Here is an 18,904-nt window from a genome sequence, read left to right as displayed (position 1 = left end):
TAAAATGTGAATGTACTATTTTTTTTTTTTTTTTTTTTTTTGTAATATTACAAATTTAACTTTCTTATACTGAACCTATAATAAATAAATTATTGCATCACTCTGGATCCACTAAGGTTTAAATTGATAATTTATACATTACTAATACAATAAAATAAATAAATAAAAAAGTTAATTTTTTTGGATACTTATTTTGGGATGGAATAAGAAAAAAATATGACATGTAAGAGAAAAAAAAAAAAAAGAGAGAATTCATGTAATTGGACCCGTTTGTTGTTCAAAACCGAACCAAATTGATGAATTTGAATTTTTTTTTTTTTTTAACAGTTTTGTTTAGTTTCTGGTTCTGAAACATGGAATCATTTATAAATATTAAATAGTTTGATTTTGTGAGATGGAAAAATAAAAGCTAACCATGGAACCAAACCACAGTAATTTTTGTGAGAGTGCATCTTATATTGTTAATAAATAAATAAAAAGAAAATTCAAAATCAAAACTAAGGAATAGTAAAGAAGGCAAGTGAATTTATGATAATTACTTAGTTCTGAACTTCTGTGTAGCTTAATGGAAACTTCTAAATTTTTTAAAAGTAGAGGAAGATAGATGATTTAAAAATCAATTATAGCAAAAAGTAGATGTGTGCATTTAAAAAAAGAATTTTTTTTTTTTTTTTTTGGTGATAATTCTCTTACAAAGAAACAGTGAGAATATTCAGGTAACAAAAGAAAAATATAAAAGCGGACGTTTAAACGGACGTATATGTGTTTTTGGAGTGAATATTGGGTACCCCAAGGTTACCCCGTCAGCATGCCAACATGCTATCCCCATCCAATAAAAGCATGACACTTTTCCAACTTTCCACGTCAGCTCTTAACGGAGAAAAAGTTAACTCCGTCTATTTTCTTTTGTTAAAAAAAAAAAAAAAAAAAAAACTTATTTCAAATTTCAAATTTCAAAATAAACATTGAAATCCATTCCACTTTCTCTCTCTCCTCGTTGCCCTAACTAGATCATAACGTGTTTGCTCGAATCTACAATCGAGACCCTAGCGACGGCCGTGACGTATTCTCTTTGACCTCCGGCGTCGAGCTCGACGACCACCGGGATGATCCCCTGCGCCATCGCAATCAACACATTCTTGTCGTCCTCCTGAATCAACCCCAGCAGTGAGTCCAACGCCGAGTTCTTCGACTCGGTGCTCCCAATCTGCAATCGAGTTATCAACTTCCGAGCCTCGACTCGTACGGACTCCTTCTTCAACGTCGACGACGACCTCAGAACGACTCCCAATCTGCAACCGAGTTATCAAGTTCCGAGCCTCGACTCGATCGGACTCCCTCTTCGACGACCTCAGAACGGCGTCGTCGTGTAGCACCCCGCTCTTGATCAAAACGCCGAAGTCTCTGATCTGCCGGTCCAGCTTCACCGAGACCGAATCGACGTCGTTCTGCGTCTTAAGCTTGCCGCCGAGGAGGGTCTAATTTCGACAGGCTTTAGAGAGGGAAAGTGCGTCGGAAAGAGTATCGGAGACAGAATAGAACAGTTCTAGAGAGAGAGTTGGGAGGTGAGTCGGCGAGGTCGGCGAGTTGAGTCTTGAGATCGGCGAGTTGTGTTTTGATCAGAGACCACTTGCCTCTGAAGTTCTGTGTGTTGCATCGAGTCCAGTAATGATTGAAAAAGCTGATTCGAAAGGTCAATGTGTTCATTTTCTGGTTCTTTCATAGCGGATTGCGGTCTAAGAATATTGGGATTTCAACAGATATGTAAACATTGCAGCAGCACCTTTTGTTACCATCTCGCGTGTTTAATTGCAGGATCTGATGATCAGTCTTACACAAATATTTTTTTCTTCCAGATAGCGTTCATATTTATTATTTTTTTTTTTTTTATTTTTTTTTTAACTTTAATTTACGAACATTTATTTTTTTTTTTAATTTCTGAAAATTACTATATATTGACATAATTGATCACTGAAAACATAAGTAAATGCATGTCAGTATTCACATAATTGAGGTTTGCCCACAGTTCATGCGTTTTATTGGTGGGCTTTGGGAAATTTGGATATCATGGGTATTAGCAGCAGGATGGTTTTCTGATGTATAGTTAAGAGGTTGATTGTTTAGTATGATTCTTTGCCGCTGCAGTCGCGTTCTTGCTTGGATAGTATGATTGAGACTATATTTGGTATGCTTATAGGAGAATGGGTCTGTGCTTATCGGTGTTTATATTTTTGCTTGGATAGTATGGTCGTTCTTGGCTTTGGTTCAATGCCAATCTGTTGCGGATTTGCTGCACTCTTCTTCTGTGGTTTATGTTGCCTTGTGCGCTCTCTGAATTTCTATGTGGCTGTGATTTTGCTTTTGATGGAGATGGGCATTTGGTTTGCTTTTGGAGAATGGGTTCTTTGCCCATCTGTTGTTGCTTCATTTTTGGGGTCTATTTGCCTTGTGAATGCATTGCTGGTGTGGGGTGGTGTCTTGTGATAGCCGGGGGTTTTTGAATTGGTTCAATCTCTTTGGGAAGCTTGGATTTATTATGGAATGTGAAGTTTTTTTTTTTTTTCCCTGCACTCTGTGTTTGTGCCTTGCGTAGGCTGTGTTTTACTACTTTATGAATGTATTCTAAAGGTTCTCATAGTGTGTTGTGTTTTGGCAAAGGTATCCTCATTGTTGGTTTCTTTCTTTGCCTTCTATGTTTCTCAGGCGAGGGTATGCCCTCGGATCTCCCCTGTATTATATTATTTCATTTTATATGAGGCTAATCTTGTTTGATTTTCTTAAAATTGTTAGCCCTGATGTTATACTTAAAATAGTTGGATTTTTTTATAAACACAACTAAATTTTGTTGTGATTTAAGTTCTGCAAAACCATAGTGTGTCCCAGATCCTCAATGATTGATATTAATAGAGCATGAGACATTACATTTCTATACTTAACAACACTGTTTACACTAAAAATTTAAGTCCTGCAATTGTAATTAACAACCTATTAACAACCTCCTATTACAAAAATCCTTTCCTCAACAAAAATTAAACAGTGTTGTAGAACTATTTAAGAACCTATAGAATACATCCCTAAAGCAGTAAAACACAACCTACACAAGGCACAAACACAGAGTGCAGAAAACAGAAGAAAAAAAAAAATACTGCATACTCCACAATAAATCCAAGCTTCTCAAATAAATTGAACCAATTCAAAAACCCTCAGCTCTCACAAGACACCACCCAACACTAGCAAAGTGAAACAACAACAGAAGAAGAATGCAACAAATCTGCAACAGAAGTCCTGGTGTTGTACTTAAAATTGTTGGATTTTTTTATAAACACAACTAAATTTTTTTGTGATTTAAGTTGTGCAAAACCATGGTGTGTCCCAAATCCTCAATGATTGATATCAACAGAGCATGAAAACTTAAAAGACATTACATTCCTATACTTAACACTGTTTACACTGAAATTTTAAGTCCTGCTATTATAATTAACAACATGTTTATACTGGAAACAACTTGCTATTACAAAAATCCTCTTCTCAACAACAAATGACATTAACATTCAAAATATCCTCTTCCGGTCTTGGCTGCTCCACAACCTCTGCAAATCACTTGCTTGCATCAAGATCATTCCTATAAGCATGTAACAATAAAATTATGTTACTCATCCAAAAAAATCATATAAGTGATAACAATCATATGTTGAATAATACCTGACTTGTTGCTCGCATTGGAGTGACGTATGAATAACACCAGGATTGAAAATGTTTGTATGTAGTTGTTGCCCAAATGAATGAAGAGTTGGAGCATGAACAGGTGGGAGAGAAAGCACTGGAGCACTGGGCACATTATAAGTGTTGTGTAATGGTTGCCCTGCAAGTCAGAATTAAAATGTATAATTGTACATCTATTGACTTGACAGTAAACTAAAATTGAATAAAGTGTTTTATTACCTTTTTTTTGCCTACGTTTCCTTTTCTCCAAATAGCTTTTTATTCGAGCATTCGTTACTCCTTTTGCTTTCACATGTGAAGGATCCAGCACAATCATTTCCTCTAAATGTCCACCAATCTTCGTGAGATCACTAGAAGTATTGTCATTTTCTTTATTTGGATTGAAGGTTTCCATAAGTTTTTGTGCATCCTCCCACATTAATTGCACATGTTTCTTGGCCAAACTTTTTCCCTCAGCGGTCATAACCAAGTGATTGATAGCGCGATAAGATTGCTGAAGTAAGATGCTTCTTTCTAGAGTCAAAGATGATTTCTTATTTCTAGACGACCCACCAACTTCAAATGGAGGCTGTTTAGATTTCACATACTTTGTCCATCTTTCTAGAATATATTGAGATGGTATATCATGAATATTCCATAAATTGAAAACCTTCAGTGCATGCCGACACAACCACCCAGTAGACTCAAACAACTTACAAGAACACACTACATTAAAATTAGATGAATCAAAATTTATAATGTAATGCTTATCACCTCCCACAAAAGCACGATAAATGAAGATTGTAGAAAGATTTGATAACAACTCCAATTTCACTGCCAAACTAGAAAGCACCTCATCTTCAAATAAGTAATAAATATTATTTGTGTAAACACAAGTTGCTTGTTTCAGCATTTTGGAATCCTTCGCTTTCATTTGTATTATGCCATGCTTACTACGATAATCTTCATTAGCTTCAGCTAACCGCATCTTCTCACATTGTTCTTCATAATGTTGCACAAATTCCATTAAAGTCATAGCTTTAGAGGACATCTTTTGCAAAACATTGTTCATACTCTCACTTCTTTGAGTTGATTTAGCACGGAGAGTGAAAGTGTCAAGACTAAACGCCGGACACCACTTCTCTCTAAGTCCATAAAGTGACTTAAGCCATTTGTTGTCCGCAATGCCAAACTTCGTTATCATTAGACTCCATGTTGATTCAAAATCATCTATTGCTTCAGAATGTAGACACTTCTGAAACAAAGTTTTGAACTCGTAATTTCCATACAAGGTCCCAAGCTTTTGAGTGGCATTTTTTGAAATATGCCATGAACAAAGACGATGACAAGTGTTTGGAAAAACTTTTTTAATGGCATTTGCCATTGCTTGACATTGATCAGTAAATATTGTCTTGGGTGCCTTGTTATCCATCGCCTCTAAAAATTCCTCGAACAACCAAACAAAAGAATCTGTGGTCTCATCTACAAGAAATGCACAACCAAATAAAATATTCTTCCTATGATGATTAACTCCTACGAATGGAGCAAAAATCATATCATATCTGTTTGTTCGATACGTGGTATCAAAAACAACAACATCCCCAAAATAGTCATAGTCTAATCTCGATCTTCCATCTCTCCAAAAAAAATTTGCCAAACGACCTTCTGCATCTAATTCCTCACTGTGAAAGAATATATGGTCTTCAGCTCGACATTGCTTAAAGTGTTTTATTACGCTTTGTGCATCTCCTCTTTGAATCAAACTTTTCTTTTTCTCATTAACAAAATTTTGACAATCTCTTAAAGTGAACCCGACATTTTCAGATCCACCAACTTCTTTCGAAAGATATGAGTAAGCTTTTGTCCCTTTTATACCAGCACCAACCATAGAATTTAGAACACTTGCACTAGCTGAATCTATGTTTCTGCTTATTCTTAAAAACTGTCTTTCTTCTTGATCAACAAAGTTATGGTTGTGTTCATCATTGATATAACTAATTTCCCAAATTCCTTCTGCAATTACAAATTTAATTAGAGCTTTACAACCTGTTCGGGTCACTAGTCTTCTTATTTTTTTCGGATTAAAAGGATCACCATCGCGATATTGTCCTGCATTTGCACATAAGAACTCCCGTTGTTTAATAACTCCACCACTAGTATACCGAAAGTTTCCTTTTCGAACACCAAAACCCTTTCGCAGGGCATACTTACAATATAACTTATATGCTTCATCTTCACTAGAAACCCTCATTCCAATTTTAAGATCATCAATATCATCATCCAAAGATTCCATTTAATAAATTAGGTATGATAACACACCTGTAAACCAAATACATTATAAACCAACGAAAAATAATGTTACAAACAAAATACTTGTACTTTATTTTTTCTTTATTATACACTGATTGTGAATTTGTTAAAATTATATGTCTAGGTTCTTACTGGTGGTTGAGGAGATGTTTCGGATGAGAACAACAATGAGTTTTCTACTCTAGTGTTGTTGAAGTCTCAAAAAGAAGAAGCTGAAAAAGAAAAAAAAAAAGTTGCCTTCTATTCAATTAGAGCCAAAACCGCATTGAACTCTTATACTCTATTCTCTTAATCATTTATGTAAGGATAATAATCCAGAGATTGTCTGTTTAGTGGAGCCAATGGTTGAAGTCACCAAAAGCTATAGATACCAAATGCAAGAACGAAATACAATAGGAACATTTTGGCTATATTAACCTACAGTTACTGAACGAAAACCCAAGTAAAGGTCAAATCCAATGTTCCTAATGACATTATCCGGATTTCGGTTTACACAAGATTCCAATAATTATCAGATAAATTATATATAACTTATTAAATAATGAATATCACAACTGATTCCAATGTGAAACAGAAATTTAACACATATAGAATCATAGATGAATCTAATTGTGAGACTAGATGATGTGGGTTGGTTCCAGTCATTTTGTTGAGATTTGGGCGTAGAGGTTCATTTTGTTTGATTGCAATTTATACAACAATCAACCATTTTAGTATCTATTTGTAGAAGATTATAGGTCGTGTAATCTTTTTGTTATTGTCAAATGATATGAAAAATATAAAACATCATTAAGGGTGGTATTCTATTCAATAAGAAAATGACACATAAAAAAGGGAATTGACTTACCTGTGAACTCCAGAAGATTTATGGAAACTTTAATATTCTTTGGAAGATCTTGGAAGATATAGTACAATTCTGTGATTGACAACCTCTGGTATAAAGAGATAGATGAAGATATAATTTGTTTTTAAAGGAAGTGGGGTTTGGAGATAACATTGTTTCCAAAAAAGGAAAATGAGAAAAGATGTGCAAATTGACACATAAAAAAAGGGAATTGACTTACCTTTGCACTCCAAAAGATCAGTGGAAGCTTTTTTGGAAGATTTTGTACAGTTCGGTGACTAAAGGCTTTTGGTAGAAAGAGACAGATGCAAATATAATTTGGTCTTAAAGAAAGTGAGTTAGAGGTTTGGAGATAATATTGTTTCCAAAAAAAGAAAATGAGAAAAAGATTGCAACAATTTAGGCGGATTATGTGAAAGAAGAATTTGGGTTTCGCGGGATAACAAAATAAATTTTGATGGTGTTTGTGTTTGCTGGAAGTGAAAGGAGACGGAGTTAACTTTTTGATAGTTAACTTTATGTTATGAGCTGACGTGGAAAGTTGGAAAAGTGTCATGCTTTTATTGGATGGGGATAGCATGTTGGCATGCTGACGGGGTAACCTTGGGGTACCCAATATTCTCTCGTGTTTTTGGGGTTGACAGAAGGCTGAGTTCGATTAAACGGACTGTTTCAGATATTCAGGTAACAAAAGAAAAAGAAAAGATAAAAGCGACGATGAAATTGGGCTTTCTGTAACTCGCTCTTGTCATCGCAATTAGGGTTCACCGATGGCTTCTGATCAAGAACCTGATGATTCCGCCAACACTCCGTCCTCGTAAGCTGTTTCTTCTACATCTTCTTCTCTTTCAACTCTCAATATCATCAATTTAGTGCCTTATAGAATAGTTCTCTTTTTTCTCGCATTTTCTCCCCAATCAAACAGAGTAAAATCCCCTAATCGATCGAAGTGATACTTTTTAGGATTATGCAGTGTTATGTGTTAATTATAGCTTAATGATATATGATTTTAGGCCGAAGCCCATATATAAGGATCCAGATGATGGACGACAACGGTTCTTGCTCGAGTTGGAATTCGTGCAGTGTCTTGCTAATCCCACTTATATCCACTGTATGCCCTTTTCCTTTCACAATCAATCACAGTGTCTTTCATCCTTGTTGAATCGTTTACCTCATTTCTTTGTTTTTCTATGCTATATTTACATAGTATATAATTCTACATATATGTATAGGTATATATTGCATTGTAGTATTAATTAGAGGTTGTTTCTTGCTTATGGACAACACTTACATCTGATATTAGCCTTCTATTTGACAAAATGGAAACAAATAAATGCAGTTTACCCAAAAATATACAGATGTTGGAGATGGAATTGCACCTATGACTGGAATGTGTGTGTAATATATATATATATATATATATATATATATATATATATATATGACTATTAGGTGTTGAAATAATTTGTCTTCAAATTAAATCTTCACCATTGGATATAGAACATTACTGCTTTTTTAACTTCCCAATGGGATCTGAGATATATATATATATATATATATATATTTATTTATTTATTTATTAGTCTGTGTTATGAAATAATTTGGTGGTTTATACATGTGAAGGAAGTCACTGTCTTGGGTGGTTTAAGCTCTAGGTATTACTTGGACACCTTTACTATTCTTAGTTTTGCCTCACATTTACATGGCATTCTTTATGGTCAGTGTGAGGAGATGAACTTGTCTTTGCATACATAATGATGTTGATAAACTATCATTTATTTGTCATATCGTGCATTAATTTTAATGCATTATTTATTGTGTATCATGTTTCTATAATATTGTAATTTAGTATTGTAACATGCACTTAAATTTCTGCTCCAGATTTGGCTCAGAATCGGTATTTTGAAGATGAAGCTTTTATTGGTTACTTGAAATACCTTCAATATTGGCAGCGGCCAGAGTACCTAAAATTTATAATGTGAGATTTTCCTTTAGACTCATCATTCTCTATATTGTTCTACTTATGTTTGGGTTGATGTCTAGCAGCATTGTTAGTCTTTGGCTGCTGACTTCTTCTGTTAATCAGTAAAATCTGATTTTCGGGTCTTACGGTAAAATTTATTCTTATTTTCTGGTATTTTTACAGGTATCCACATTGCCTATACTTTCTTGAGCTTCTCCAAAATGCAAACTTCCGCAATGCAATGGCACATCCTGGCAACAAGGTTACATTTTTCTTCTCTCTCCTTTTTCCTTTTCATATATCATGATCAAGGGAATATGTTTCTGGAATTCTCTGCTTGATTTCTATATTCACATTGTTTTGCTTGTATTTCATTAATATTGAGAAAGGAAAAAGGTTCCAAATCTGCTTTTGAAAACTAAGAATGAGAATGTTTATTGTTTTGTTTGTATTTCATTAACATTGAGAAAGGAAAAGGTGCAAAATGTGCTTTTGAAAACAAAGAATGAGACTAATTATTGATTTATATATATTGAGTAGATTTTCCATGATTGGTATCCCTCCTAACTAGGGTTAAGTAGCAATAATTCTGTCAGTAGCTTTACTTATCAAATAATATAAAAAATACAAATAAAAATCTGTCAATAGTCTTAAATCCCTTTGTTTCCAATATGTTCTCTTATTCGCTCTTAACAATTTCTTCTAAAGTCTCTTTCCATTTTCGCTTGTCCTATTAAAGCATGCTTACATAAATAGTACAATTGCGGCTGATTGTGTGATAGATTGATAACTTTGCTTCTGTGTACATATTGAATAAATATGTATTTGCTATTCAGAGATTGCATAACATCACATATTGATTCAAACATCTGCTTTATGTCTTCAGACTGTGAGTATTTAGATTCCAGAACAGAAATCAAACTATATAATTTGTGTCAATTAGATGTGCTTAGTAAGTATAATGTTACTAGAAGCATGAGTAGCTGGACGGAAGTAGTCTAAGTTCTCTTCAGGATTGTTAATTATTAATGTCTATGGCTTGGTATCTATTGACAATTTGACATGGAAGACTTTCATATTTCTATCCTTGGATGGGCTCTAATTTTGTTTTGTATTTGATGAAATTGTTAGGAACTGGCACACAGACAGCAATTCTATTTTTGGAAGAACTACAGGAATAATCGATTAAAGCATATTTTACCAAGGCCACTTCCCGAACCAGTTGCTGCACCCCCTGCTTCTGTTCCACTTCCTCCCTTGCCACCAACCACTGTCTCGGTTTCTGCTGCCCCTGCTCCTGTGTCTGCTCCTTCTCCTGCTTCAGCCCTTTCTCCTATGCAGTATGGGATTCCATCTGGTTCTGCTATACCAAGGAATGATATGAGGAACAGTGGGGTTGATCGAAGAAAGAGAAAGTACATTATTCACCTTTTCGCTTTTCTTGGAAGTTGATAAACTTCGTTGAATACTTATCTTTTCTTTAGAAATTTTTAAAAACTAAATCGTCTTCTACATTTAAGATGATGCACGACCAATTTGTGATACATAAATATTTTACTTATTACAGGAAAGAAGTGTGACTTGACATGTCATATTCAATAAAAGTGATGGATGGAGTACACTAGCTGAGGTAATCTCTGTTTTCTATCTCCCTTGGATTATGAGGTTGAAGTGGAAGTATAAAGTAATTCATGTTCACAATTTTTATATTTGCAACTATGATTCCCGATACTGCCATATTGATAAAAAATTAGGTCTAAGTGTCTAAAAGGCAATAAATTGGCAGTTACTTACATTTAGAATCAAAAGGTTATCTTGCCAGAAAAATAAAAAAAATAAAAAGAATCAAAAGGTTAGAATATCTTTGTTTTCTGCAATTTCTTTTTTCCTGGTTCCTTTGGTTGTCGCAACAAGGACAACCGAATTTGTATCAGATTACAAGCTTGTAGAATAATATCTTATGATAATCCAGCCTTTTATCATTGATGTTCGCCTGAAATTCTTGAAAAAGTACACACATGAGGTTGTACATCATCATCATCATCATTGCCTTTATTCCATATGGATGGGGTCAGTCGCATCGATTTTCTTTTTCCATTCTCTTCTATCATAAGTCATTTTTCCTATTAGATTTACTTTTTAAAAATTATTTCTTATTATTTTGATTTCATGTTAGTTTTGGTCGATCTCTTTGTTGAATGTGTCCATATATGAAGGTTATTCTTAGGTTTTTTATTTTATTTATTTTTTTAATGGTTGGGTCTATCTTTATGCATATCAACTCACAGCTTGAAGTGTTGACACTTGACCGCATAACAATGATGATGATCATACAATAATAACAAATTTTCCCCTCAGTTGGATTATCCTTCTTGGCTATGAATAATCATTCTTCTAAGTGATTGCTTTGTGATTCAATCACCATTCAATTTCCCTTCCATTCATGAGCTTGCTATAGTCTGATGGTTTGCCCTAAATCTCCAAGAATTTTAAACATACTTTTCTTTTGGGCATGGATTGAGAACTACATTTAATTTACACATACAAACAATAAACTCTCCTTGCATTTGTGTTGTATATTTTCTAACAACTAAAACCTACATGTCATTTTCTCAAAGCTTGCCACTTCTTGTCAATATATCATGGACAATTTTACCAAATATATATATATATATATATATATGTATATATCATGGACAAGAATTGGATGAACATGATATGTGGTGCACAGTAGCAACGGGTTGATGGAAAACCAGGTTTTGATTTTGGATTAAATCGATGTTACAGTAAGTTTGATGCATGTTAAATTATTTAAACTATTAAAGCTAACCTTGTATAAGCAATCCGAAGGCTAATCCGGCAACTGTTGGCTAGAAGGCAAAACAGCTTTTACCGGGGACTAGACTGGTGGAATTCTAATTATTAAGACTGACCTCAAATTTGGACCAGGTCAGGCATTGAAAACCAAAGTTAGCTCATCAGGTGTAACAGGCACACATACAAAGGTGGCAGGGGAGGCCAGAATATTTCATACATCTCTGTTTTTTACCTTTTGTATTATTCATGTACTATGGCTGATTGCTTTGAAAACTCGAAAACCACTCCAATTCAACTATAAGATCCCAAGTTCTTATTTCTTTTCCCAAATCTTCTTGGCAGTTAAACCATCTACTGCTCTACTCCTGTAAATTTTCTTTTTAGTTTTGGCGAAACTGATGAATGCTATCTGGCATCTCTTTTGTCATCCAAGTTTGTTGAAAAGAGTATGCCCATCATTTTTTTTTAAAGGTTCATTTTTCCCTGGTTGTACATTTTGATTTCCTAATACTTTTTAGTTGGGCATTTGTATAAGTTATTTCACTGGCTTTATATTGTCGTTGTGGGTTCATTTTCTATTTTTTATAGTCTTCTGGATGGAGAACTAATCTGTTCAGAGGTTCCTGAATTTTTGTATAGGGCCAAGGATCAAAATCCACTCGAGTACACTCCTGGCTGTTCAGATTGAACTGCGCAAAATGTTCCACTCAGTAGTGAAATTTCAAAGTAAATGTGTGGAAAATTTGCACTATGGGGTACCACGGGAAGGGGTGTACTGGATAGGATTTTGATCCGAGGGCAGAACCATACATCACTGTGTCAGCTGTTATTACTTTGCAGATTTGTTTCTGGCACTTCAATTCTTCAGAAATTAGAACTTTAAGTAGTTCTGAATTTAAGACTTTATGTTTATCAGATGTGTTCTAATGCTCTAGTATAGGTGATGTGGTATATTTTAAAATATGGTTCCAACAAGAGTGATTTATACCACAAAGTGTGTGTTCTTTAACTTCTTGCAAATATATGTATCCTCTATTTATATTTTGCTGCAAAACTGAAATGTTTCTGTTCTTTGTGACTGTATCATACTTAAAACTTACCCCTTGTGCATATTAAGGAATTAGATGTAGTGGAAGTTTCACATGATATATCAGGTATTCTGATAGCACAAATCAGTTTGCAGGTCAAACGCCTTTGGTACCTCGGCCATCTTGTTGTCCCACAATGGAAGCTTTGAGATCAAAAAACTGGAAATGAAGAAGTCAAGTCTCATTTTATCTGGCTATTTCAGGATTGGGACAACCATTTTTATTGTTGGGGTATCCTTTTTTCAAGGTTAAAGAATTATTATTCCGCAAACAAGATTTTTGGAATTTGCCAGTGGTAACTGTCACCCCTAATTGTTGATTTCCAGTTCTTGTCATGGGCTTAAGATATTACTTCACTGCCAGAACTGTTGGTTTTACCGTTATGCCTGCATATGTCTTATTATGACCATATTTTTACTGGTTTCAGATCTTTATACTACCTGTGAGTAAGGCCTTGCTGTAGTTGAAATTGAGCTTGTGTATCTTTTAAACATTTTTTAGCATTTCATTCTTCAAAAACTTGGCTCCTTTATTGTTCTTAGTTAGTTCTGACAGTAACCCAAACAACCGTCAATTGGTGTACTGACCATTGTGGTAGCTTATTGCATCATTGTTGGAAATGAAAATGAACACTGGAAATTTCCAATGTTCCTATTTTCTGTGTCTTGTGTGTGTGTGTGTGTGTGTGTGTGTGTGTTTAAATAGTTTGGAGACATCTCCCTTTACATGTAATTATACTATGTTACCATTGCTATGGCTATTTTCCGATTTTAAATTGTTTTAACCTTAGGCTGCTGCTCATCTTCTCACTCTTGATGGTAAAGCAAACTGGTGTGGCAATGGCTAGTTCTTATTTTCAAATGGTTGTGAGCATTATGGATTTCTAACTTTCTGATTTGTCGTATAAGGAAGAAGATTATGACCTGTTCTTTTTATCATGTTCTGAATTGAAATAATCACCACCTTACCCTTTTTATTTTTACTCTTTTGAGAGGACCTCTCTCTCAGCTAAGATCCATTCATTCACCTGGTAGAACATGGTTTTGAACAGATTGTGTGGTTTGAAACTTTGAATACAATACTTTTAGTATTTAAATGTCCTTGACATGTTTTGTCTCCGCTTGATCACACATCTTTTTCATATGTTGCTTGTTTTAGTTTTTAATCACGATTTTAAGTATTTGGATCCAATATGTTACATATAACACCAAATACAGCATTGCAAAATAATTTTAATATTTGTTATGTTTGGGATTAATGATTTGAATTTGAGATTGGAAAAAGTTTAGTTTAAAATTTGTATTAAAAAATTTCAATTCCAAATTCAAGGTCTGATCCTGCTTTTATATTAAACTATATACAAACAGAATATATATATATTTGATACGTAGATGTACGAGCACTGCACTGTGCCTTGTGCTAGCTAATAAACTACTATCTCTGTTTTCAATTTTTCAAACACCGACTATTTGTTTTTATTTTATTTAAAAAATATATTATTTTTTATTTTCAGACTTTTAAAAATTATTATCATAAATCTGAATAAGGCAATTTAAAAGTCCTATTACCAAAATTATATCATTATGATTGTCACAATTTAAAACGAATATATCAAATCATATTGTTTTTGCATTAACTCAATTCAACTCACTAGTCTTTCTATTCAAATATTCTATATATATTGGGACGGTCTAAATTCCTAACATCAATCTATTCCCGTATCATCATTTTTTTATTAAATTTTTCTCACGTAAATTTTGTTTTTCTTCCTTCAACTTTATTTTTGATGTGAATTATGTCACATTCTTCCTAATTAATAATGCGTTGGTGTTACCTTTCTAAAATAATAATAATAATAATAATAATGTGTCTGTGTTGTTTGCTTATATCCAAAGCCCAAACAAACTTAATCTATTTGATTTCATTTTACATATAATAGATGCTACTTTAACAATATCACAAAATAGAATGCTACTTCTCCAAATACAACCTAGGGAGTATTTTTTACCACTCTCAAAAATAGAATGCTGGGTCATTTATTTATTTTTATTTTTTTTGGAATTTTTCCTTAGAGAAAAAACTTATTATTATTAAGAACTTATTACTAATTTTTAGTTTTTGCTACTGAAACTTTCAACATTTCTTTTCTCCAATTGACTTCGTACTCACCTTCACACCGTTTCTCTCTCTATATGTGATTATCCAAAAAACTTCCATCCTAGTCACTGCCATTATATATTCGCTTCTTCTCTCTCTCTATCTCTTTATATACTTCTTTGATCCACAGCTATAATTTCTCACTAAATTGTTATAGTTCTCATATTTTGGACTGTTTGATGCTTTTTAATTTCTGGGTGTTCTTTGTTTTACTTTCTGGGTGTTCTTTGTTTTACTGATATATACACACACACATATATAGACAACCATGAACGCCCTCGCTGGCACGAACCGCAACTTTCGCAATGCGGCTCGCATTCTTGGGTTGGACGCTAAGATTGAGAAGAGTCTCCTCATCCCATTCAGAGAAATCAAGGTAAGAACATTTTGTATGTGTATTTTGTGTGTGTGTGTGTTTTTCCAATGGTCAAATTGTTAGATAATAGTGAGTTTTGATATTGAGGTTTTTTGGGTTTGATCAGGTGGAGTGCACGATTCCCAAGGATGATGGAACTCTGGTATCTTACGTTGGATTCAGAATTCAGCATGATAATTCTCGTGGGCCCATGAAAGGAGGGATCAGATACCATCCTGAGGTGATCACTGTGTTTTTCTGCTCAATTGTCGTTTTTGTGTGTGATGATTTGATTGTTTTAACTGAAATTTGTTTTTGGGTTGATGTAATTTGATTTACTATGTGTTCAAATGTCCCATGGAAGTAGAATTATTATATTTTTCATTTGAATGGACAAATTAAATCAAATGCCTTTAAACAGAGAACAGAATGTCTTGACATGCGAGAATGAAAACCTAGCCTGTATTACTTCATTACATTCTAAAGATCAATTATTTTTCAGTGTGCATGAAACTTGAATCTTATATGCAATACAGAAATGATTGCTAAAAGATTGTCAGCTTAATTAGTTGATTTTCATATTCCTATTAGTGGTTGCTTTGGTTTACCTAAACTACATATAAAACGGTATTAAAAATCTATGTAGTTGCATTACTAGAGGAGAAGCTATAGAATAAATAGAATATTTTGATGTGATGTGGTTTTGGGTATGTAGTTCTTGATCTACATACCCAAAATACTATGAAAGTCTTGATTGCAGAAGTCAAATGGCAATTCATTATGACCTACTACGGCTCATTAAAATGTGGTTTACCTCATATGCTCTGCCTCCAACTTCCTTTCATGTAGATATTAACTGGAGAAAGGGGATCCTTCAAGGTGTTTTAGTTATGATGTCTGAACAAATTTTTTTTTGGGGTAAAAAGTGGTATTCAGCAGTTCAGTAAATTGTTTCTAGCTGATTGATCATTAAGATGGTGCCATTGACTGCTAATAAGTAATTAGTCTTGCCATTAAGTTAGACATTTGTTGTTCGTTCTTGCATGAAATTATGTCTCGTGGATTTTTGTGCCGATTTATAGGGGATACTTTCAGATGGATTTTCTTTTCTCTGATTCTTTATGTATGGAGGCAGAGTGCAAATTCAGTTGTTAGTAATCTCTTTCTTTTGTGATACATGGAAAAAATATAATTTTTTTTTTTTTTTTTTTTTTTTTTTTTTTTTTTTTTTGTACTGAGACATTTCTTAATTTTCTTCTAAAAGGTTGACATTGATGAGGTAAATGCTCTGGCTCAACTAATGACTTGGAAGACTGCTGTCGCAGATATTCCATACGGTGGAGCCAAGGGTGGAATTGGGTGCACACCAAGGGAGTTGAGTAGGAGTGAACTAGAACGTCTTACCCGTGTCTTCACTCAAAAGATTCATGATCTTATTGGAGTTAATACTGATGTTCCAGCACCAGATATGGGAACTAATGCCCAGGTTCCGCTATTACTACTTTTTATTGCTCGTGTTCTTTAATTTTCTTGGAAATTTTCCCTCCATGAAGCTAAAATATTATTTGTGTCAAAAAATTTAAAAAAATATGTACACAGACTATGGCATGGATTTTGGATGAGTACTCAAAATTTCATGGTCACTCGCCCGCTGTTGTGACAGGAAAGCCCCTAGTAAGTGCTCAAGATTGGAAAGTTCAAGCATGCTTTCATTAGATTTAATATATTAAAATGCAACTTAGAAAGAAACAAGTCCCCATCTATCTCCCACAAACACCCCATTGATGTTTGCATTTTAGGATCTAGGTGGATCACTGGGTAGGGAGGCCGCAACTGGACGTGGTGTTGTTTATGCCACGGAAGCTTTACTTGCTGAATATGGGAAGTCTATTAAGGATTTGACATTTGCAATTCAGGTAAAATTTTCAATCCACTCCATGGTTGGAACTGCTCGGCCATGTTAAGTACTATTTTTCAGAGTTATGCCAGTAAAGATAATGTACATTCTTTTAGGGTTTCGGAAACGTGGGATCTTGGGTTGGAAGACTCATTCATGAGAGAGGTGGTAAGGTCATTGCTGTGAGTGACATCACTGGAGCGGTTAGGAACCTAAATGGAATTAACGTACCAGATTTGTTTAAGCATAAAGAAGCAACAGGGAGCTTAAATAATTTCACTGGTGGAGATGCCATGCCTCCCAACGAATTGCTGGTACATGAATGTGACGTTCTCATCCCATGTGCTTTAGGTGGAGTTCTGAACAGGTTTGTCCCTTGTTTTGCCAAGAAACTCGTTATTTGCAGCTTCTGTTTTTTCTTATAGATTGGGAAAATAGATTATGAACCAAAGATGATATGTGCTTTCAGAGGCTAAAAAGGAAAATGTTAACATATATACACACTATCTACACAGACACATCCATATTTTCTTAGGACACAGCCACTTATGGTTGATTTTTCATTTGGTGCCGTTGATATACAAAAGGTAAGAGTAGAGCAGAATGCTTCGGTTTACAATTATGGGACGATTATATCCATCCCAAATGGATTGAAAAGGATAGATGTTTAAGAACTTCTCTAATTAATATATCTCAACTGATTTTGCTTTCTTTCTTATGATTCACCTTTGAAGAGAAAATGCTGGAAATGTGAGGGCTAAGTTTATCATAGAAGCGGCAAATCATCCTACCGATCCTGAGGCAGATGAGGTACATTGCTTGTAACTTTTTAAAAATCTGTTGGAGAAAGTGTATATGCTCTGAAACATGAGTTACTATTGATGCAGATTCTTTCTAAGAAAGATGTTATAATACTCCCTGATATATATGCCAATTCTGGTGGCGTGACTGTCAGCTATTTCGAATGGGTTCAGGTAACAGATGAACAGAACACTTGACACCCCTTCTATATGTCTAATGCAGCAAATATTGTGGGTGTATCTTTTTTTGATTATATTTTTTCAACTCATATATATCTTCTGTAACCCTCAATTAATTTTGCTCTTGCAGAATATTCAAGGTTTCATGTGGGATGAAGAGAAGGTGAACAATGAGCTTCGAAGGTATATGATAAGAGCTTTCGGTAACATCAAGAACATGTGCCACTCACACAATTGCAATCTCAGAATGGGTGCCTTCACACTGGGGGTGAATCGGGTTGCACGCGCCACCCTACTAAGGGGTTGGGAAGCATAACTAGTTTTCGTTCTATTTCTCTTCTTTCTTCAGATATATTAATTGTTATAGCTAAACAGAGATTCAGCTTTGTGCCTTGTATCAAGGTTTTCTTCTGTCCTCTTCTTTCTGTTTTTAATATTTTATTTTTCCTAGAGATTGATCATTGTATCCGTTTGGAGTATTCATTTTAATGAAAAATAAGAAGAAAAACGGAATAACATTCCACCAATGTGTTTTGAGACTCGATTACCATCTTTAAGATTAAGTTGAACTATGTGATTTGCGCTGTGAACCTCACCGTCATGCACATCAAAGGCTTGATCTGCACCAGTTCATCTTTTGAAGACAGCCTGCCCTGCTTGACTAGTTGACTTAGAACCTATTAATGTTTTTGTCTGGGACTATTAATTTCGAGAGATCTGCTTAATAGGTTTCACCTTGTTGGAAGCAGTTTGTTGCAGCCTAAATCCAAATGATCAACTTTCTATGCTTT

General features: G+C 34.3%; 3 protein-coding genes across 4 annotated transcripts; 2 read left to right on the top strand and 1 right to left on the bottom strand.

Moving 5' to 3' along the window:
- Positions 1 to 1,046: 1,046 nt before the first annotated feature.
- On the bottom strand, positions 1,047 to 5,995 carry LOC132269836 (protein FAR1-RELATED SEQUENCE 5-like). Its single transcript, XM_059771071.1, has 4 exons — positions 3,943 to 5,995; positions 3,703 to 3,862; positions 1,628 to 1,736; positions 1,047 to 1,478 (listed from the first exon to the last, which is right to left on the bottom strand). Exons 1-4 carry the CDS (start codon positions 5,993 to 5,995, stop codon positions 1,047 to 1,049), a joined length of 2,754 nt encoding a protein of 917 aa, XP_059627054.1.
- Positions 5,996 to 7,479: 1,484 nt separating this feature from the next.
- LOC132270663 (mediator of RNA polymerase II transcription subunit 31) lies at positions 7,480 to 13,080 on the top strand. 2 transcript variants are annotated; one of them, XM_059771845.1, is made up of 7 exons: positions 7,480 to 7,673; positions 7,870 to 7,967; positions 8,738 to 8,834; positions 9,003 to 9,081; positions 9,951 to 10,234; positions 10,387 to 10,449; positions 12,820 to 13,080. In XM_059771845.1, exons 1-6 carry the CDS (start codon positions 7,627 to 7,629, stop codon positions 10,397 to 10,399), a joined length of 618 nt encoding a protein of 205 aa, XP_059627828.1. In that variant the 5' UTR covers positions 7,480 to 7,626; the 3' UTR covers positions 10,400 to 10,449; positions 12,820 to 13,080. The 2 variants fall into 2 exon arrangements, with proteins under 2 accessions (XP_059627828.1, XP_059627827.1); XM_059771844.1 differs by having other exon boundaries at positions 12,813 to 13,080.
- A 419-nt stretch (positions 13,081 to 13,499) lies between these two features.
- Positions 13,500 to 18,655, top strand: LOC132270662 (glutamate dehydrogenase A-like). The gene is made up of 9 exons (XM_059771843.1): positions 13,500 to 15,257; positions 15,364 to 15,477; positions 16,501 to 16,722; positions 16,836 to 16,910; positions 17,036 to 17,152; positions 17,250 to 17,500; positions 17,868 to 17,943; positions 18,021 to 18,107; positions 18,244 to 18,655. The coding sequence occupies exons 1-9, from the start codon at positions 15,150 to 15,152 to the stop codon at positions 18,427 to 18,429; spliced, it is 1,236 nt and encodes a 411-aa protein (XP_059627826.1). The 5' UTR covers positions 13,500 to 15,149; the 3' UTR covers positions 18,430 to 18,655.
- Positions 18,656 to 18,904: the final 249 nt, after the last annotated feature.

The sequence above is a fragment of the Cornus florida genome, unplaced genomic scaffold, assembly GCF_030987335.1.
Source record: "Cornus florida cultivar Cherokee Brave unplaced genomic scaffold, ASM3098733v1 CherokeeBrave_3.0.0_Hap2_Chr08, whole genome shotgun sequence".
NCBI lineage: Eukaryota > Viridiplantae > Streptophyta > Magnoliopsida > Cornales > Cornaceae > Cornus > Cornus florida.
Note: the sequence above shows the minus strand (reverse complement) of the source record. Positions and strands in the feature narration are given on the sequence as shown.

Coding starts and splice junctions, on each gene's coding strand:
- LOC132269836 (XM_059771071.1), bottom strand. CDS start 5,995: ATGGAATCTTTGGATGATGATATTGATGATCTTAAAATTGGAATGAGG. Junction 1,737..3,702: donor CAATGCGAGCAACAAGTCAG/GTATTATTCAAC, acceptor CAATATTCTTAG/ACCGCAATCCGCTATGAAAG. Junction 1,479..1,627: donor CAGAACTTCAGAGGCAAGTG/GTCTCTGATCAA, acceptor TGTCGAAATTAG/ACCCTCCTCGGCGGCAAGCT.
- LOC132270663 (XM_059771845.1), top strand. CDS start 7,627: ATGGCTTCTGATCAAGAACCTGATGATTCCGCCAACACTCCGTCCTC. Junction 7,968..8,737: donor TAATCCCACTTATATCCACT/GTATGCCCTTTT, acceptor TTTCTGCTCCAG/ATTTGGCTCAGAATCGGTAT. Junction 9,082..9,950: donor TGGCACATCCTGGCAACAAG/GTTACATTTTTC, acceptor TGAAATTGTTAG/GAACTGGCACACAGACAGCA.
- LOC132270662 (XM_059771843.1), top strand. CDS start 15,150: ATGAACGCCCTCGCTGGCACGAACCGCAACTTTCGCAATGCGGCTCGC. Junction 15,258..15,363: donor TCCCATTCAGAGAAATCAAG/GTAAGAACATTT, acceptor GGGTTTGATCAG/GTGGAGTGCACGATTCCCAA. Junction 18,108..18,243: donor GCTATTTCGAATGGGTTCAG/GTAACAGATGAA, acceptor TTGCTCTTGCAG/AATATTCAAGGTTTCATGTG.